The 20880-nt window shown below is 40.7% G+C and overlaps 1 protein-coding gene across 7 annotated transcripts in view; it reads left to right on the top strand.

Annotated features, from left to right (window-relative positions):
* SH3KBP1 (SH3 domain containing kinase binding protein 1) overlaps window positions 1-10003 on the top strand; it is a 215870-nt gene extending 205867 nt beyond the window's left edge. For 6 of the 7 annotated variants that reach the window (XM_027689211.1, XM_027689208.1, XM_027689209.1 and 3 more), the window contains 5 exons: window positions 333-442; window positions 1747-1872; window positions 4801-5072; window positions 6476-6539; window positions 8574-10003. In XM_027689211.1, coding sequence (XP_027545012.1) covers window positions 333-442; window positions 1747-1872; window positions 4801-5072; window positions 6476-6539; window positions 8574-8615 — 614 coding nt within the window. In that variant the 3' untranslated portion in view covers window positions 8616-10003. Of the gene's footprint in view, window positions 1-332; window positions 443-1746; window positions 1873-4800; window positions 5077-6475; window positions 6540-8573 lie in introns of all 7 variants that reach the window. The other variant, XR_003535148.1, reaches the window with a different exon arrangement.
* Window positions 10004-20880: the final 10877 nt, after the last annotated feature.

Here is a 20880-nt window from a genome sequence, read left to right as displayed (position 1 = left end):
ATTTTGAAATTGTTTATTCCATGCCATAGGACCCATGATGTCATTTAGCTTTCACTGTGCCGAAAACAAAGCCAAGGCTCCTCTACACGTTCCCCTTCTGCTTCATTGTGTTTGAGATGGAAGGGTAATTGTTCTTGGCAAGGGTGACTGGATTACAGCTGCCTTTGACTTCCAGGTTTTTTTAGTGCCATCGTGGTGGCTAAACGTGCAGAACACTGTGTCACAGTGGGGAAAATGGGATTTCATTTCTTTGAAATTAGAAAAAAAAATGTGATTCTTTCACTTTGAAGACAATTGCCAAAAAATCAAATCAATTCTATTTTATTTTTAAGACTTGGAAGGTTTTGATTCTGTAATACCAATTGCTGAGAAGCTTAATCATCCAACTACAACCAGACCAAAAGCTACTGGCAGGCGACCACCCTCCCAGTCTCTCACATCTGTAAGTCAATTTTCCTTTTCTTTAAAAAATATTTTTTAAAATATTTTTTCTAATTTTTCCTCTCCTCTTCTCTGTGTTTCCTGGTGTTTTTACTACTTTTACACAGCCATTCCTTCACACGTACAATGAGGCAGAGAGATGCAGTTCAGGAAAATTAGTGTCAAAAGGCTGCCAGTGTTTTGAATACTGATGTTTAAAACATTCCCTTCCTTCTAAGATCCGTACCCCCTTATTTGGGTGCTGCCAAGTATTCCTTGCCAGCCATGACCGAGCCCAGAAAAATCCTTTATAAAAATCTGTGGAATCAACTCATTTGTGCTAAGTATTGAGGATTTTGAAAGTGCTTCCCAAAAGAAGCATTTCCCTTGGGTTCTCTCAGACATTTGCCCAATTTTGAGGACAAATAGACCACTCAGTCTTCAACAGCTCTCCTTGAATTATCATGTGTTTCTTCTCATTAAGGTCACAATTCTAAATATAAACATGATTTAAATTTCACTCTCTAATATGTATAAGTTGGTTTTGTAAACTATACTTTGGAAATCACTTCTTAGTTTTTCAATGTCTTTTTCTTTGGAGTTTGGGATTTCTTTGCTTCCATGCTTTTTGCATTCTGGAATATCAGAATGAGAGCAAGTACTGATGGTTACCTGGGTTCATGTTGCTGAAGAAAAACAAAGTGGAGGGAACAAAAAAGGATTATTGTGAAACTGATAGGACACACACAAAAAAAAGAAAGCTTTCAAAATTAACTGTCGTCATAAATATAGAAACATAAAGACCAGTAAAAAAGTTTTCCTTCCCCTGTCAAATCTATGGGGAAAGGAGCAAGGGGTGGAAAGAACCTTCCCTCTTTGCACCTTTGCAAAGAGGCCGTGCACAAGGCAGCCCTGCAGTACCAACAGCATGCAAGGGCAACAACTGGGTCCTCTCAAGAGCAGCGAGGTGAGACCTGCACTGAGCAAAGCCGGGGCAGAGCTGCCCAGGGGGCAGTGCTGGCATCCTCCCAGCACAGTGCTCAGTGTCCCAGCTCTACTCGTGGACAGGAGGGTGCTTTCATCTTATGATATAATGCAATGCAAACATGTACATTAATGTTGAATTCAACTCTTAAGCATATGTTATTTCTTGAATGCTTTGAAAGCAGTCTAGCCTTGAAAATAAGATGGAAAAACCAGGGAGTAGGGGCCAAAGAGTCCTGGTTTTAAGTATTGCTACTTTGAAAATGATAGCAAAAAAAATTCTTGAACAATGATAATATCTGTGCTTTTTTCTTCTTTTGTGGTGTGCGTTTGTCTACATAGTCATCCCTTTCAAGCCCCGATTTCTTTGACTCACCGAGTCCTGAAGATGAGAAGGAGGAACATGTTTCCATTACTCACAAAACCCTTGAAGTGTCAAGGAAATCAAGAACTGTTACAATATCACAAGTAAGTTAATTGAAATGCCTCTGCTTAACCTCATCACATGCATCTTCATTTCTTAAAACAGTACTGAAATATTTAAAGTTTTATTCAGCAGTCACCTGGTAACTAGCCCCTTAAAGAAGCTTAAAATTATAAAGGTTACTAAAAATTGTTCTGTGCCTGAAATGCAAGTCTAAAGTGAATTGTTAAATGGTTAAATGTCTCCAATAACCATACTGTGGAAAAAAAATTCTTCTAGTGTAAATGTATTTCACAGAATCACAGAAGCCAGGGAAATAAATTTTAGAAACAAAGACCCTGTCTTTTTGCAGCTGTAAATTGAGTTTACATTAGAAGAGTCTGTAAGCAGAGAAAATAGCTCTTTGACCCACTCTAATAATATGTGAATTTAAATTTGCAAGTATAATCACTTTTTATACTGGTATAATTGTATTCATTTTATAGGCTTGTGCCATTCTTACTGTATATTGGTAGAGTACTATAGCATAATTAAATATTACAGGAGTGCGTAGATCACACTTTAGAGGTTGTAGCTGTTTTTTAGTACATAAGGATACCTTATTAACACAAATATTATATTATAATAGTATGACAAAAGAATTTGAAAGATGAAATCATGCAGTTCTGTGATCAAGTTATAAGGCTAATGTTTTGCTATGTAGCTCCCTCTTCTGGGAGCACTTGCATTAAGGAATACTCTTGGGCCAACACTTGTAAGTTATACAGCAAAGTTGTAGATGTTGTTCCTGTAAAATGAGATGACTGCTATCAGAAAGTAACTGCTTGAGGATTTAATGCTGATATCCAGTTAAGCTCTGGAATAAGATGTTCAGATCAATCCCTCCAGTTATGCCTTGCTTGCCTGCTCCAGATTTGGATTCAGCCTGATGTCTCTCTTCAGTCCAAAGAAATTTGCACCTACTGATATATGGGGTTATTATCCCTGAGAGATCTGTTTATAGGTACACATTACTCACAGCCTACTCTACTCTGGTGAGACCCCACCTGGAGTACTGCTTCCAGCTCTGGGGTCCTGAGCACAGGAAGGATATCGACATGTTGGAGCGAGTCCAGAGGAGGCCACCAAAATGGTTAGAGGGATGCAGCACCTCTGCTGTGAGGAAAGGCTGAGAGAATTCGGTTTGTTTAGCCTGGAGAAGGGAAGGTTTATTGTGACCTTCCAGTAACTGAAGGGAGCCTACAAGAAAGATGGAGAGGGACTGTTTACAAGGGCATCTAGTGACAGGAGAAGATGTCAGAAGGGTTTCAAACTGAAAGAGAGTAGGTTTAGATTAGATATTAGTAAACAGTTCTTTACTGAGGGTGACAGGCACTGGAACAGATGCCACAACAGAGAAATTGTGCCCCATTCCTGGAAGTGTTTAAGACCAGGTTGGATGGAGTTCTGAGCAACCTGGTCTAGTGAAAGGTGTCCCTACCCATGGCAGGGGGATTGGAACTAGGTGATCTTTAAAGTTCCTTCCAACCCAGATAAATAAACTAAACAAACAGACTAATCTATAAAATGTTAAAAGAGTATTATGAAGGTCATTAAGTCAGTTTTCAAGGCACTGGAGTAATTCAGCTTTCTTATGATTATAACACATTTTTTATTTCTATGTTCAGACTTGCTTTTTCTGCAGAACACCTTTTGTATTCAGTGCTTTCCCAGGGCAGGTTCTTTGCTCAGTCATGGTTATATAGCAGAGAAGACTGGGTTTTGTAGAACTCGGTGGATCCTGCTCTTCTCTCCCAATTCCACTTTCTTCTTATTTTCATCTGTCCATTACCTTTTCTCTCAGTTACTTTGGTCAGCTAATGCCACCCTGCCAGTTCCCAAGTCCTCACAGTCTCTCCTTCGATTTCCACACCATTTATTCTCAATATCTTACCCTATTTACCATTCAACTTCAATATCCCTTTTCCAGAGATAGAGTTGGAGGGTTGCCTGATGCTTTTTCTTACTCTTATCCAAATCAGATTTTCAGATATGCCTGGTAGCTGTCATATAATGCACACAGTAGCATTGCCAGATAACAGTGTGATAAATAATTAAGACTCCCCTTACTTGCCATTGTGATAACTGTACTTGTACACTGCACTGTGTACGCAGTAGTAGCTGGTCATGTATGGCTGGTGGACTTTAGATTTTCTATAGCTTGTCTAATTGTAGAGCACTGAATTGCAGTTCAAGAAGCATGGGATCCTTTATAGCTTACCACAGTACCAGGGTTACTAGGTTAATGCTGTGTTTTTCTGTTAAGTACCTGGAGAAATAAAAAGCTATTGGTAGTTATGGGGATTCATGGAAGCTTCAGTTAACAGAGGACTGTACACTACATTTATTTATTATTAATATATTACCATTTTGAAGCCATGGAACTTTTTTGTCTGTATATATCATACCAACGAGCAAACTTAAAGGAATATTTTACTATTTTCATAATGCTAATAATACATTTTTGAAAAAACATTGAAGATTCCTTCAGTGGTTAGTTGGTGATCATAAATTTAGTTTGCAAAAAAGTACAGCTTGGATTCTTGGTCATGTAGTTTTGTGCTCTGTAGGAGATGTCCATGGATATAGATATGTTCTGTCAAACTTCTGAGTGAAACACTGAGCATCTGTCCCTGGTTTATTTCACTGCTAGGTCTGAGGTCTTGGAAATGCTGTTGCTGACTGGTTGTAGCAACCGTGGAAAGTCTTACTGAAGCTGTCTGAACTTCTGCATCCCAACTAGACCCCCTCTGATGTACATGTACAAAGATAATGACTAATTGTTATATTTATCATGCTTTGGCCAAAACTGCCCATGTTTGTCTGTGGGACTTGTAGCATTACTGAAGAGCAGTTAAATACTTGGCATTGGTTAGAGGTTTGATTTTCATAAAGCTTTCTACAGACATTGAATATTACTCTTTTTGCTGCAGGTGTCTGATAACAAAACTTCCTTGCCTCCAAAATCAGGAGGTCTGGCTAGTGGCAGTAATGTACAACCATCACTATCCCCTTCACCGTCACCTGGATTTCACTCAATTGCTATGGGAACAACAGGCCACAGGTCAAATTCCCCATCCCTGTTTGGTACTGAAGGAAAGCCAAAGACTGAGCACTTGAACCAAGGTCAGACTGCCCTGGAAGAGCTGAGAACACAAGTTAGGGAGCTAAGAACCATCATTGAAACCATGAAAGACCAGCAAAAGTAAGTTCTGCAAATCACAGCTATAGGTGGGATGTATCCATTTGTGCATAGTGGTGGCTTGCCTTGATGTGTATTACTCTGCACAGTTTGTCTATGTGTTTGTGAGTGATTTTCATGTGACAGAACATATTCAGGGGTGAGAACCTCAGGAAAACAGACTGGCACTATCCACACATAAGAGTTTTTTTTCCCCTGTGTTATGACATAAGCAGATGCTTATGGGGTGTTAAAAAAGTTAAGTTACAAGCTGTAAACAGTGAATAAGGTTCTTATGTTGTTTTATTTGCCAGTAACTATTTGGGAACTCATGTGCATTGATCATAATAAAAGGGGTGCATTTGTTCTAATTGTAGTACAAATTACTACAAGTTCCTAAAGTTATTAAATCAGTTTGTTGTTTGACTGTCAGCACATTTTCCCAGGAAGCTCATGTTACAAAAGTAGTAATTGAATTGTGATTAGGACCTTTGAAGACCTTTATGGTTATGGCCCCAAATCTTACTATTTTAGTTTTGGGCATCTTTATTTTCTTTAGGTTGCTCATTTCTTAGGAGAAACTGGGGCTGGCATGTAGCTTTTGCTGTTCCTGAGAATATTTAATGCTTTGGAAGCTAAACCTTCACTTACATTGTCAGTTGTGTGTAGCCCAGGCAGGAAAAAGAAAAGGGGAAGCAGCGTGCAGAGACTGTGGCGGATCAGAGGTGTGCGGAGAGTTTGGGAGAAGATGCGGGAGGGCATGGTTCAAGCTGGATGTAGCCAGCAAGCCCCACGGCTTCACCTCTTAGGCTGACCCTGCTCCTCCGGTCTCCCCGGCCCTTCTTGCAAGGGCAGCTTCCACCTACTGGTTTCTGTCGTAAGGTGAGATCACTCAGTGGGAACATGAGAACGTGTCTGCTCCTTATAGCTATGTTCCCCTTCCCAACAAAGAGGACTGACAGAAAATGCATATTTGGGATCATTCAGTCTTATAAATGAAGTTGAAGGTTGCATTGTATTGCTGGCATAAGCAGCTTTTAAGCGGCTTAAGTATGTGATTGGACGGGCAGGATTTGTGTTACCAGTTCCTATAACCCACAAACAGTTAATCCATCTAAATCTTGTATGGAAAAAAAAGGCAACTGGGTGCTGATACAGTGTTGATACAGCTAGTCCAGAGCAAAGCCTATGGATGCAGGTCTATTAGGTGGAACTTTATTAGCCCTGTGGGATGTGGGGGGTACTGTCTTACAGAGAGGCTCTGTAGTATAGCCTACAGTATACAAGAGTGTGATGACTTTAGTTAGTTGTTCGGAGGAAAAAAAATAACTAGTGAAGCGGGGAAAATACCTCTCCGAGAGATGAGTTTTTGTATTTTTGTAGTTTAATAATTTTCATTCCAAGCTTCTTTTGCGTTCTTGTAACAGAAAAGAGATTAAACAGTTGCTGTCTGAGTTGGATGAAGAAAAGAAGATCCGTCTAAGATTACAGGTACTTATTTATAATGTTAGAGATGTATTGGCAGGTTTGATTTAGCCTCACATATGGGAGAGAAAACTCTGCTATAAGATACTTAGATTTCCAGTGAATCAAAAACTACTAACATTTCTGAAAGGGATATACCAGTTCCCTTCATATCATTGCCATATATATTGCAGTCTGGGTTTTTACTGAAAAGCCTGATAATTATCTAAAAATTTATCAGCACAAGTAAACAAATTTAAAAAATACAGGACTCAAACTATTATATTTTTTAGTCTTGGTTTTAATTGTTTGATTTTGTCACAAATGAAATCATGCCTTTTTACATTACTTACTTCCAGCCAAAGCTTTATATTTTGTAGTAGGCTTGTCTTAGTGTTGATGTGGTTCAAATATGATTTCATATAGTGGGATTTTTGTGTCTGCTTTAAAGGCTGTACTCAGGTTGTCTTTACTAAAGCATCCTGAACAATATAAAAGAAGGTGTTCTGATTAAGAGCCCAGTTACTGCTACCATACAGTAGCAGTACAGTACCTTAGTTCTAGATGTTGTCATCCTGGCTAGTCATCTGCCAGGTAGCACACTGCCCTGCTTGTGGGAATCATGGAGCTTGGTCTTTGCTAGAATCATTAACTGTGCTGCTTCAGTGTGGAGTGACGTTGAAACTGCTTTTTGGGGTTTTGGAGAATGATTTGGACAATGCCATTAACAACATGCTTTAACTTGGTCAGGCAGTCGGACTAAATGGTTATTGTAGGTCCCTTCCAAACAAAATTACTCTCTGTTCTGCTATGCTATATTATACTATTCTAGTCCATGTACTTGATAAGTGCATTAGTGTTGATTATATATTTTTATGTTATAGGTCAGCTGTGCTTTGTACTAGGGATAGAAAATCGAATTGTAGTTTCACTGGACTGTTCCCACTCTTTGAAGTGCTTGGGAACATGGCAAAGGGTGGCAGAACCGAGGATCATCAATGTCTATGCTCCAGGGCTGCCTAAAGGACTTCATGTACCCAACTGCATAGGAACATGTCTTCTAATAAAACACAATTCATGTTCAGCTAAAACTGAAATTTATTCAGATAATCAAGGAACATTTTCAATAGCTGTTATTGATTTAGTCTAACAGGACAGACTATCCAGAGGTCTTGATTCTACCTCCAAGGATAACTTTACATTTTATAGAGGCCTGCATTGATGGGTTTAAAATTATGATCTTATAGCTGAATGCTATTACTCCAGTTCAAGTGTTGTTCATACTAGTAAATGTTCAGATGCTAGCCAAGATGGCATTATTAGCTTTACAAAAAGATAAGAGTTAATAAACAAAAATTGCATTAGTTTTAGAGCTCTGATCGTCAGGAAGTAGCACATGCATTAAAGAAGACTGCCTTGATGATGGTGCAGTTTGAACACTGTGGGTGTGTTTGAATAAATCTAGTATACCCCTGCCTTAGGGTTTTCAGTGTCTGTCAGAGGGGCCAAGTGTGCAATTAGGGCTGATGATGGTTTCAGCCACATCCTTTTACCACATTTGTATATCCACCAGAGCACTTAATGTGCCTGGGCACAGGCTTGATGGGTGTAGAAGGCAACCACCATCCCTACAGCAAGAACCATCTCCATAGGAGAGAGATTGCACTGCTGGCAATGAGCACTGGTAGCTGAGGAACAAAACTGACAGTTTACTTGTGCCAGCTCTAAGTGCAGTGTGGACACAATGCTCATTCTGCAAGTAATTCTAGGCAGTGAGCTGAGTGGCTTGTAAAAGTTGTAATTTGAAGAGATTGAAAGGTCTTGCATTACATTCAATGCTATACTTGTCAGGTTCTGAGGGGAGGAAGCCATGAATGGTCATCCTATGCAGCTGAGAAGGACACCTCAATTTGTGACATCTGTGGAAATAAGAGTAGTATAAAACCCATACTTGACACCTGTGGACATGATGGAACATGCTTTTCAAGTGGCACCAACTGTGCCTCAGTTTGCTGAAGCATCTAATTTAATCACAAATACTTTTTTTCTGTTTATTTTCAGATGGAAGTTAATGACATAAAGAAAGCTCTTCAATCAAAATGAATACTTGATAGGTGGAATGTTGCATTATTCTTCATGACTGAGACTCAAATTTATGCCCCAGCCAAAATAACTTTGTGCCAAATGATTTAAGAATTGCCTCAACATCCCTTTATTTGAAGGATTAGCACAACAGTTTTTGATAGCACAACAAAAATACCAATGAAGACAAAATTTCCACCCAAAGCTGTGCTGTGCAGCACTAGTTGTGACTGAAATTGATCTTCTTGTGCTAAAGGTTCTCTACTTCAAGATCCTAGGTGAAATGAAAACTCAGGCAGTTTAATCCATAGTGGTACTATTTTGATGATATTTTTCCATAAATAAAGTGTATCTCAGATTATCTGTTTACAAGCTTTATGATTTTGACTTTTGGTTTTTAATTGTCTTTTGTCACAGATTTTAAAATGTTTGTACTGCATATAGCCAGGAATGAATGTTAATGTTGGGGCTGGAGGGATTATTTTTGCTTCGAGATGGAACAGCCTACTTTTTGTTATGGTTTTAAGTTCTGTTAAATATGCAATTTTATGTCCCCAAATCCCCTTCAACTTAAACTTGCATTGTGTACAGTAATGTATTTACAAGAAGGAAACAAACCAACAGAAGTCTGGTCTTTGCAATGATTTGTGCCTTTCTTTGCCACACACTGACTGGAGCCGGTTGAGGCCAGGTCTCCCTAATGTAGCTACCACGATGACTCCTGTCCCCGTTGTCCGGCGGAGGTCACTTCCCAGTGTACAGCTGCTCAGTCAGCAGGGCCGGGTCTGTGCGAGATGGCAGGACAAAAGGGCGCAGCTGAGAGCAGCTTTGTCTTGAGCAGCTGTGGCTTTTTAGCTTTCCTGGTTTGGATAGGCCTCTCCCTCAACCTGAATGTTCATCTCTGCTTGATTTTCATTAGATGATTTAAACACCCGCCTCTGTCCCCAGTTTTGCACAGAGTGAACAGAATATGCATTATTAAAGCAAAAATAAATAAAAGTAATCTATAAAACATGAATAAAAACTTGTATTATTTCATGCACAAGGTTCTCTGTCGTGTGGCACTGTTTCATTTGCTGTTTATGTGGTATTGTTTGCTCCATTATATTGTACACTTATAAGCTGATACATCTCATAGTCCTGTTTTTTGCAGCAGGACTTTCTTCTCAATATTTTGTTCTACCTGATGATTACTTCATTTCTTCCAGTTTCTGTGTTTACTTTCATCCTTTCACAATAAGGTCTCCCACTCTTCTGGTTGCGGTTTCATGTGTGCTTAACTAGCCACGGAGTATCTCATACCTTGTCAGCAATCTCTGTTGAGTTTATTCACAGTGTTTAAATAATGGATATTTTTGCATAGCATGAAGTTGAGTGGGTGAGTGATGTAGGTGATGCTTTCAGAGTGACAAAAAAACCCAACAAAAACGATCTATTTGTCATCTCACCAAATGCTAGAGCTGGCTCCAGCAGCACATCCTGTATCAACACTAACCTTCCTGCTTGCCAGGAGCTGGGTGAGGCATAGTATGCAGTTGGCTGTTCACATACACATATGGTTGGCAGAGTTCCCATAATCCTTTTTATATGCATAGATATATAAAATACACACTCCACGGTACTCGAATCTTGCTTTATGGGTCTCAACTGGCAATACAGAACCTCACTGCTGGGATGATTTTCTCTTCCAGAGCATCTGCTTCTATTGTAACAGTGGTGTCTGAAACTAAAAGATCAGATAGTGAACCTTGGGAATTTTTTTTAAAGTCACGATAGATTGCTCAATGTACTCAAACAGAAGCACTAATAAAATATTTTATCACTGAAATGCTCTTATGTAACATTTCTAAATACATTAAAATATTTTTGTACAAAGAATGAGAGTCCCACCATAGCTTTCTAGCAATAAAGATTTCTACATTACTTTCATGGTTTTTGTGAAGTTAGTAGCAGAGTTAGGAGAACAGGAGGAAATGAGGGGATAAGGAATAAGAATTCTGTTTGGGTTTGTAGTCATACATTTGCGACATTTATCCAGAAATTAACAGCTCTGGATTCCTAATTGCATCCCTGAAAATAGATAAACTATTTTATCTGTGGTAAATAAAGTATTGATTCCTGAGCTGTACCTCAGAAATATAAGAGACATCTCAGAAATGTTCCATTTTTTGCAAATGAAAGTCTAAATTTGGAACTGAGTTTCCGTATATCAGATTATAATTTTTTTTCTCCTGTTGAGATGATAACTTGTCATTTTGTAAATCCGAGTTAGGAGTCCAACATACCATGCTTTGTAAAAGACAGTTAAATAAGTTTTTGTGAAAATGCTTGGATTTGCAAGTTGGTTATTTTAGGAGAGGAGAGTTTTCAGAAATACAAGCTCTTCTTTCTGCATTTCATTATAATACTAGGAAGTATTTCACATAACACACGGATTTTCCCTTTTTAAAGAATGTCAAATATGCATTAAATGTGTGGATATGAAGTGCTGCTTTTTAAAGTGTTTGGGTTTATATTTAAAGAAAAACAAAACACTAGTGAGCTACAAGGTGATTTTGTTGTGAAAATGATTAAATATTGTTGTTTGAGAGTTGTGTAAAATGACTTTTCATTAACATGCACACACCAGTCTTGTGGCAGACTTCTGCTCATGTGTAAAGTCAGGTGTGAAACATCAGGCTCATCTCTTTGGATGATAATACCCGTATTCTTGATTTGGAAAATTTTTAGGTTATTAAGAAAACGGTTTTGTGTTCTCTTTTTGTTCTTCTTTCAACTCTAAATGGAGGAAGTATTTCTTAATGTGCGATCATAGCACTTAGCACTTCAAAAAAGTTCTACATGGAAACAAGATGGTAAATGTTCAAAGTGTTTTTTTAAGTTTGTTACTTAAATTTCATCTTCTGTGGTTTTCTTATTAATTCCGTTGTGAATGAGCAAAAGTTCAGATGAATCTTTTGTTATGCTAACAGGTCAAAGGACTGAACACAGCCATAAATTTTGTGAGCTACTTTGTGTGTAAAATATCCAAAATATCCTCTGTGATAGCCAGGACTGAAGGTTGCACTTGTGAAGCAAGGTGAGAGAGTGACATAAAACACCCTCAGAAATTCATGCTCGGCTGAAGTTACAGCATCGTTTCACTCACGTGTGAGTAAGGCCCTGCTCTGCCCCTCTGCCCAGGCTGTCCACCGGGGGCTGCGGGGTTATCACCTTCCCTGTCAGCAGTCTCTGCAGTGCCAGGAAGAGGTGTGAGGTCTCCAGTGTCAGCTTCTTCCCCGAATAAGGACCCTGGAGCTGGAAACAGGACAGAGGTGCACTGATGAGGAAAGTTCTCTCTCTGCTGGTGAGAGAGAAGATACCTTTCCTACAGGAGGACTGTCGTTTGAAAAGCAGGCAGGAATTTGCTTAAAAGTAGAAACAAGCAACCACTTTACAAGGTCTTCATTGAGGAGGCTTTTCAGCCGTGGGGGGGGGGTGGTGCTGCTGGGAAACTGCAATTCCCATAGGCTTTGGCACAGAGACCACTGACTTCAGTTCCTGGCAATTCTGAGGTTAAAAAGAGCCAGAAGAGGTGGAGCTGAACTCTTCCCACTAAACATCGGGTACTTGTATCCATGGTTATTAATACCCTTCAGCCAGAAATTAGATTTTGCTTGGCACCTTTGGCCTCAGCTGACCTCTTGAGCTGGCCTGGGAATTAGCAGCTGGTTGTGTGTGACCTGGCCCATTCACTGGCAGCTTCCTGCAGCTGCTTCCCTCATCCTGCAATGTCCCCTCCACTTCAGTCATTCCCTGCCTTTGGAAAATAACCAACTCCTTTAGGTCCTCAGTCATGCAGGTTAGGGGGGGCCAGCACTTGCCAGCCTGGAAAGAGCAACTGAGAAAGCAAAAAACACTATTTTAATGCCATCAGGAAGCTGCAGTGCTGTGTGTGCTGCCAGGGGATAAGCAGCCTTGGTGCCCACCAGCCTGGTGTCAGCCAGGCCATGGCCCCGGGCCATCCTCCCCTCTGCTTCCAACTCAGGTAAGGAAGGTTATTGGACCCACTCAACACATTCTTGTTTGGTGTTATCTTGTTTAAATTAAAAGACAATTTCCAATCCCAAGCAGACACAAACTTTTACAGGTAGTGAGTGTAAAGCAGTGGCAGTCTCAGGAACAGAAGCTTTCTTTGTGCTGCCACAGACAGGCTTCTCTTGAACCAGCAAGACAGCTGAGTTGCCCCTTGCAGTGCTCACAGTTCCACTACTGGACAGTGTGGGGGTCTGGAGAGCAAACAGCTGAACTGACAAAATGGCTTAATGCTCCTGAAAATTTTTATTTGAAGTATTAGAAATTCAATCATATTTTTAAATGTTAGCACTGTAGGATGAAAAATTTAAGATGCAAATTAATTTTGTTGAGTTGCTACCCTACAAACTGGAGTGATTAGTGTATCTTAGCAAGATAATTAACTATAATTCTAGACAAATCTCCATGAAAATAATTGTCCTGACACGTTGTAAAGGTTACAATCTCGGATAATAAGGTTTCAAACTCCTTATCTTCCTTTTTTTTCAGGTAGGAAAAGCAACTGGAGAATGTAAATGATTATAGTCACAGGAAAACAAAATTGGCATTTATCAGTATGATCTTAAAACTTGTAATAGACTATTTCTTCTGGAGGAGAAAAAAACTTGAAAATTAGAACGCCAAAGCAAATTAGATAAGAATGAGACTTCAAAAGCGATTTAGAATATCAGAGCATTAAAGGAGTATCTGTTCTCAAAACTATCTCTAATAAAACCTGTTCACTTCACTGAGTCCAGACCCAGCATTTTCACTTGCTGTGGGAGATCCTTTTCTTCAGTACAACAAGCTCTGCCTGGTGTGCTTTATCCCAGCCAGTGAACAGCAAACGTGCTTCTGCAAAGGGGCCCATCAGGCTGCTCTTCACCTCCTCAGATAACAGCAATGAAGAGTTTGGGATTTTGTGAAATCAATTCTTAGAGCTGGTGAAAATTAAGCTGGGCAGCTGTCCCTGTTACAGAGTGACCCATTACCTGGGTTTACCCCCTTCTGGTTTTCATTGCAAAGGCCACAAGTAGAGGAGAAAGCAGTCACACAATCCATGCACTGTCCTCTTTCTCTTAGCACAAAGCACCAAAAAGAGAACAACAGCAAAGGTAGGATAGGTAGAAAAGTAGGTGCACCTGCATGGAAATTGCTGCTGCTGGATAATTTAGTTACTCTGGATTCAAAGAGCCAAATTTACTGAGCCCAACTGGAAGCACAGATGCAGCTATTTGGGAAATAAAAGCACAAAGCAGGGGGAAATATGATGTAAATTTTGAGAACCCAGCAAAAGCAGTGCTGGCTGAAGAAAGCTACCTCATTAATGGATGGCATGTCTCTCATAGGAGGTTCAGGATGTTTGTGCTGTGATTACACAGTTGTTCCTGACATGTGTCACTGATCTCGGAGAACAGAAAACTTCTGATGCTCTAACCTGAAGAACGTGCTTACCTCAGAAATACAAGTGTGTAACCTGTGCTTGGGACGCTCTTAACACAAGAAGGATCTCGCATTACTGTGACAACTACAAGCTTCAATATTGGACTTGGACTAATTGAGAGATACTACAGTCAACAAGGCTGATTCAGTTAAAGTGCTGATTCAGAGCTCCTAAATGTCACCAATGCACCCTCTCCAGCTGGGTGCAAGTCTGGGGTAAGCCTGAGTTCTCCCACTCCTATTTTCACTCACCTTACCGGTCCCCCTGACTCAAGCCTCATACTTCCTCAGCCTTTCCCTGCTTAAGTATAAAAGGCAGCAATCTCAGGCTCTAAACTTTCTCTTGTCCTGAATCTGACACCTTCCTGCTCTAGAAATGTATGTCCTAGTACCCCTGTGACACAGAGGAGGGGGCTGCCCAACTAAGGGTGCAGCCCACCACCTCAGCCCATGTGCAGGTGCTGATGCTGCTCAGGTAAGCTAGTTGCCTTCTGCAGGCTCTGGTTGATGTCACTTTGTAGGCTGGACCGAGATGTTGCTGTGCCTCTCTAAAGTAGAAAGCAAATGGGATGCTTCTCAAGTTGGCTTCATGCTGCAGCAGTGCGTGTGTACCATATGGAAATCTGCAGCTTGTTGGTCTTTTCATTTGGGGATGTAAGAAAGAGTACCCGATGTTTGTCCTACACACGTGTCTGTGACAAAGTACTAACCTTATATTCTACTTTTTGTTGCTGTGTGAATAGCTGAGAACACTCCGAGCAATACTGAAATAATTCATGGTTTTGCAACTGGATTTAAACTTCTAGAGAAAACAAGACTGTCAGGTAACAAAAAGGATTACCTTTTACTACTGCTTCTGGAAATCTTACTGCTATCATCAGCTCAGCTCTTTTCTTCAAATAGCTGTCATTTGGAATTTCCCAAATCAAAAGAAGAGGTAGATGTTTCTATTATAAGGCCATTAGCAAAGCATGTATTGGTTCCTATGAAAAGGTCAGGAATGCTTGGTGCTTTCTAGGTGTTTAGGATTAGAACAGGAAGTGGGTTATTATTTAACTTGCTTTTCACTGTTAAGTGCAGGAAGAAACTCTTCTCAACTTTAACAGAAATGTGATTTGACACAATGATGGGCTGAAGGTCTTGCTTACGGCATTGTAAAACCCTTCTGGAATTACTCCTATCATACTGGCAGATAGATGTCTGAAAAGGGACTGGATTTGAGTGACAATGTATCTGGCCGTAACATTTTCTAACTGTACAGGAGTGGTGTGTTATTTGGCAGCAGCTTTAATAGCCTCGAGCATGTGACACTCCTCTAGCTAAGAATAAATAAGTTGACAAAGCAGAGAAGACAAAGTGTCTGGCTCACACCTAGGTCTCACTGTGTAACTGGGAGACCTTCAGGACCAGCTGTAGGTTGGTGCACGGTATTATGTACATTCAGGTACCATCATTAAAAGTATTGAGAACTTCACCTAGGCAAACTCACATATTAAAGTCAGACCCAGTGCTAATAACCTCACACTTACAAAGCATGGGCATCATGCAAGCAGAGAAAATAGCTGCCAGAGGTTTTGAAAAAGGCTGATGTTGCTCTCTGTCTCACAAGGTGCCTTAAGGGTGCTCCTACCAATTACTGCCTGCTTCTCCCATGATTCCTCACACTGCTAGTTTATGAATGTGAATTACTTATTGATTTTGTTTTTAAACAAGAAGCCCCTATTTTCAACACTGGTAGACTTCTTCCTTTGCATATCCAGCTCATATTTAATAATGCTGCAATTTCTTGACTGCCTCAACAAGAAGAAATGTATATGCAACTGAAAAATTCTTATTGAAGTTGCACTAAATTGCCATATTTGCTTAAATATAGGAAGCTTTCATCAGTACCTATAACGAAAGTGAGCATCAATATAACAGATTTTTTTTTTATTTGTCTCTTCAAAGCAGTTCTTGCCTCTTCAGGATTCCTTTGCTCACAGTCCCAAGTGGTAATAGCAAAACCATTGTGATCACAGATATTTAAAATGCTTTCAAGCAGCACTGACAGATTTGCTTTTGCTAAGCTTCTAAGCCCCATGCACCCTCATGTATCTGCATCTACAAGCAATATGAAAATCGCCTAAATGTGAATAAAAATGAACCACATATTCTAGTCCTCTCCATTGTTTGTACAACATGCATGTATAACTATATTGTCTTCAGTCACAATTTTGCTTGGCTTTCATTAATCAGTAGACAGAAAAGGCCTCCTTAACTGGAGTAAAAGTGAAAATTCAGGTGGCCCTTATCATGAATATTTCTTCAGAGAGAAACAACTTCAGAAAGGCTAAAAGTGACAATCTCATCTTAAAACAGCAATAAAAACTGCAATAAAAACACTGAGCCATGACACATAAAGAAGTCGAAGATACTTTCATCAAGCAGAAAACAGGAAAATTAATCAGGCCCAGTAAGAATATTTAATCTTCTGCCCATGCAAACATTTTAAACCATATCTCTTGAAGCTGCTTCTCATTCCCCAAGGAAGTGTTTATTTTTCACTCTAGGACCTGTTAAATTGGAGAGAGATGTAACCCAAGCAACCTGTTAGGTTTAGGACAGCAAAAGAGAAAAAATTCATCATCTCAAGATGCTGTATGAGTGAAGAAATCTAGGGCTAATATTGTTAAGTATTAAAATATAGTATTGAATACTAAAGTTCAGAATTATATAGACAGTTGGATAAGGACTCCATCCTCCTAAGTTGAAAGTTTTCTATTTTTCTGGGTTTTCTTGAGGTTTTCTCTAAAATTAGTCATCTTAGTCGGCCTTCAGAATTTTCAGGGTCTAGGGGAGGTCTTTCTGGATGGTGGTCTGACTTGGTCTTCTCAAACCTGAAATATAAACTATAAGTTATTTTAAACGTGTTGAAAACTGGAAATAAGTAATTTTCTGTTTGACACTGCATAAAATGGGAGGAGCCTCTTTAGAGCTGAAAATGTTAGAGACCAATGAAATTGCAGCCTGACGTTTATGACACTAGTCCTGGTCTGTGTTTCCTTTTAAAAAAGGGAAGCTAAGGTATGCTGTAGCTATCTATATATGCATCGGGGGAAAAAGTGGCATATCTGCCCATGGAGTCAAACTTTATATAAATGTACAGTTTGAACCAAAATTTTGTAGCCCTGGGAAAAAAAGGATGGCCTCGCTTCTCATTAGCCCAGATGTATGTCTACAGAAACAGCTGCTGCCGCCCAGGGATTTGCAAAATGAAAAAAAAAAAAGGTACTTTCAAGGACATCTATTTTTTTTGGAGAAGTGGTAATTAATATTCTGCACTAAGTGGATTTGACAGGTGCAAAGTGCTGATTGAGAAAATCGTGGCATCATCTTTACATTACTGTATAAGAGCAAATGTTGACTTCTTGGATTGTGCTCGGTTTTTTTAGGCTGGGTTCTGTGCAAACGCAGAAGGTCATGGAAAAGTGTATGAAAGCTCAATATTCACTTGTGGCCTGGACCTTTGGATGGGCAACTCCAGGGGCAGAGTGGCTCTTCTTATCACCTGGACCTTATCCAAAAAGAGGAAAAAGTGTTGCATTTTTTCCAAATCTTCATTCGCAAAGCCTAGCCATAACATTTAACATTTTTTGGTTTGCAGAGAAACAGTTCAAATATCCCAAAGCATGAATCTCCTATTTATTCTCACTCAGGTGACTCTCCAGACCTGAAGATACTGTTGCTCAGTGGAAATGTCAGGCATACCAGCACTGAACCACAGTTTCTGAAGACACAGTCACAGCCTATAAAATGAAGCTTTTTCATTAAAAGTGCTCCTTGTTTCTAGCTTCAAAGAAAGCATACAAACTCTGAATAAGCTGCACCAGGTTAAGCCACTGAAAATCAGTGATAACTTTTTAGGAGAAATGCCCAAGGAATTGGGTGAGAATACTGTTTGGAAGATGAGTGAACAGAATTAAGAAAAGGGGATAATATCATTTTCTTAATTATAATCACATAAAGTATCTACTAAGAGACTATCACTCTTTCAAGACCAAGAGAGAAACCTTTCAGCAAGCAATTTAGAACGTACCAAGTGATAAAAACTGCAAAATAAAACCTGAAGATGTCTTAGATATACAACAAACTAAATTTTTATAATCTCTAGAAGGCACAAAAGGCTTATTATGTCTCAGTGGCATTCCGCTAAGCAATTCCAGCTTACATTTTTGTTCCACTTAAACAATTTTCACAATTACAGAAAACACCACACCATACATCTATTATTCTGAATACATTACATTGCAATTTGGTTTTTTACATGTTTGTTGCTAAAAGCCTAAGAATGTTCCTGAGTAAGATAAACACTTTCCTGTGCAAATAATCTCTTAGCTTCACCAGCACTGTACTTTTCATTTCAGTCTTTAATACCAGCTGTCCAACCAAACTTTCTTATAATTCAAAAAATACAAAGTAGAATTTGTATTGGGAAGGATTATAAACTTATGTGCCAGTGCTTTTTGTTGGTCAGAGGCTCAATGTGCACACTGGGTACCTTCTAAATGCAGATTTCAATTTTTCTGCTGTTACATCAGCTAATTGGTGCATTACTGGATCAAGGCCAATAGAGTTAGAGTTGTCATATAAAAAGGCTTACTGTTGCCTAAAGAGGAAATTTGCCAGGAACAAGGAGGATCTCTGGTGGCCATATCATTCCTCCAATGTCTCATGTACTAGTGCTTTTGTCAAAAAAGCACACACACACACACCTGCAACCTGTGGACCAAATCCAAAGGTTTATTTGCCCCAAACTCTCCAAAATGAGAACCAGGTTTGCCTGTTAAATTATTTATCCACATTGTCTCTAAAATCCTTAAGAGCCACTAAGCAAACATGAACACTGCACAGCGCTCTGCTATCCTCACATTGGAATGTTTCTCAGGAAGACTGGCTACTACAATTCTTATTATGGTTACCAAACCCCAGTGTTCAGACCCTGGGTTCTGAGACAGTCAGGTTATTACAGGTGGGTGCCTCCAGAAAGGGACTCTGAACAAAGAATTCCCTGGGCCATTGTACTCCCCCAGTCTGTGCACAAGATCTTCACGTGGGGGTGCCTCTTGGTCCAATGGAGATTTATGGTCTGGGATCTTCCAACATCTCATTGGATTCTTTCTCCATGTCCCCATGGGCAGCCCGTTAACTCCTCTTATCTCCCAGATTGGGGCAGCCTTGGGGTCCTCCAGGGTCTCAGCCCTTATCGGAAAGTATGCAGTGTGTTTGTGTTTGCTCCCCTGCTGAGCCAGCTCATTTAAAGTTCACCTATATTGTTTTGTGCAGGGCCCATTCGTGCTAAGTTGTAAGCAAATTACAATTAAACTGAAGCCCTCACAATTAATTTCTCATATTCTATCAGTAAATGTATTTTAGTCCCAAACAGCCACATGCCTAGAGAGGAAAACAGTGTGCTGTAAGCCTTTGGTTTTTGCTTCTATTGTATTACTTCACTGAGAGAATGGCCAGGCATTAGAATAGGCTGCCCAGGATAAGGTTGTGTCCTCCATCCCTGGAGGTGTTCAGGGGTGGATGTGGCACTTGGGGATATGATTTAGTGGTGAACATGGCAGTCCTGGGTTAACAGTTGTACTTGATGATCTTAGAGGTCTTTTCCAACCTTAAAAATTCTATGTTTCTATGATTACAGCATGTGGTAAAATTATCTCAGATAGCCACAGGGAGCCACACTGCAGCAGAAGGCGAAGATGCTGTTAGTTTAAAACCTGTTCTGTCACTGTGAGTGAAAAACGAGATGAAAAAGCTTTCCAGACATGTTTACTGCTTCAAATACAAACTTGGTGGAGGACTGCACTTTTCCATTGTTCCTTTGATCGCCACTAGGCCGTGGTCTCCATAGGGTGTATGTGTGTCCTTTTGACAGCTGGGGTACAAAGCCAAGATGGGAAGTTATCCAGGCGCAGCCAGCCCTTCACTTTCTCCTGCCACACACATCAGTGCCTGGCCCAGCAGCAGTGCCAAACCCCAGGGTGCCATCATCAGTGCAGCTAATAAGAAAAATGTGTTAGGAAATTAAAATTAATTTTGTCCTTGTAAATAACCCAGGAGTTGCCACAGAGTTACTAAGAGTCGATCTTGTCACGATCGGGGGAGATAAAAGAGAAGGAATTTAGGAATGAACTATTACCCAAACTTCTGACACAGTCTGCCTGTGGTCAAACTCGTGTAAACAACAGGGAAGGGAGAGTCAGCTAAAAAAAAAAAAATCTGCGATGGAGCAAGTTGAGGGAATAAAGACAGACGTGCAGCAGTTGCCTTTGCTCCTGAGGCAGCGTAGCCGCGGGTGGTGCGCGGAGGCGCTGCCCGGAGAGGGGCGGGGAAGGGAAGTAATAAAGGAGTCGCGATCGCCCCGACGGCGGTCCCTCCTTCCCAGTGCCGCCGCGGTCGTGGAAGGAAGCGGGCACGTCGTCTCGGGAAGGCACGGCGGGGTGGAGCCGGGCTCCCCCGGGCTGTCCCGTCCCCTGGGCTGTCCCGTCCCCCGGGCTGTCCCGGCCGGGGAGGGCGGTGCCGAGACCCGCTCCGCTCCGGCCGCCTTTACCTTACTTCGCCTCGCCCCGTGTCCGTGCCCGCCCGCCGGGGCACGCTGCCGCCCGGCCGCGGGCAGAAGGGCCGACAGGAGGAGAGAGGGAGGGAGTCGCCGGAGTTTGCCCAGCTGTTTGCGATGGGACGCGGCACCGGCTGAGCACCTGCCGGCAGCCGCCCGCTCCCCTCGTCCCTCGACGCCGCAATGGAG

Source organism: Neopelma chrysocephalum, unplaced genomic scaffold, assembly GCF_003984885.1.
Source record: "Neopelma chrysocephalum unplaced genomic scaffold, ASM398488v2 Primary Assembly neopelma1_76, whole genome shotgun sequence".
Taxonomy (NCBI): Eukaryota; Metazoa; Chordata; class Aves; order Passeriformes; family Pipridae; genus Neopelma; species Neopelma chrysocephalum.
The sequence above is the reverse complement of the archived record's forward strand: the minus strand, read 5'-3'. Positions and strand labels throughout refer to the sequence as shown.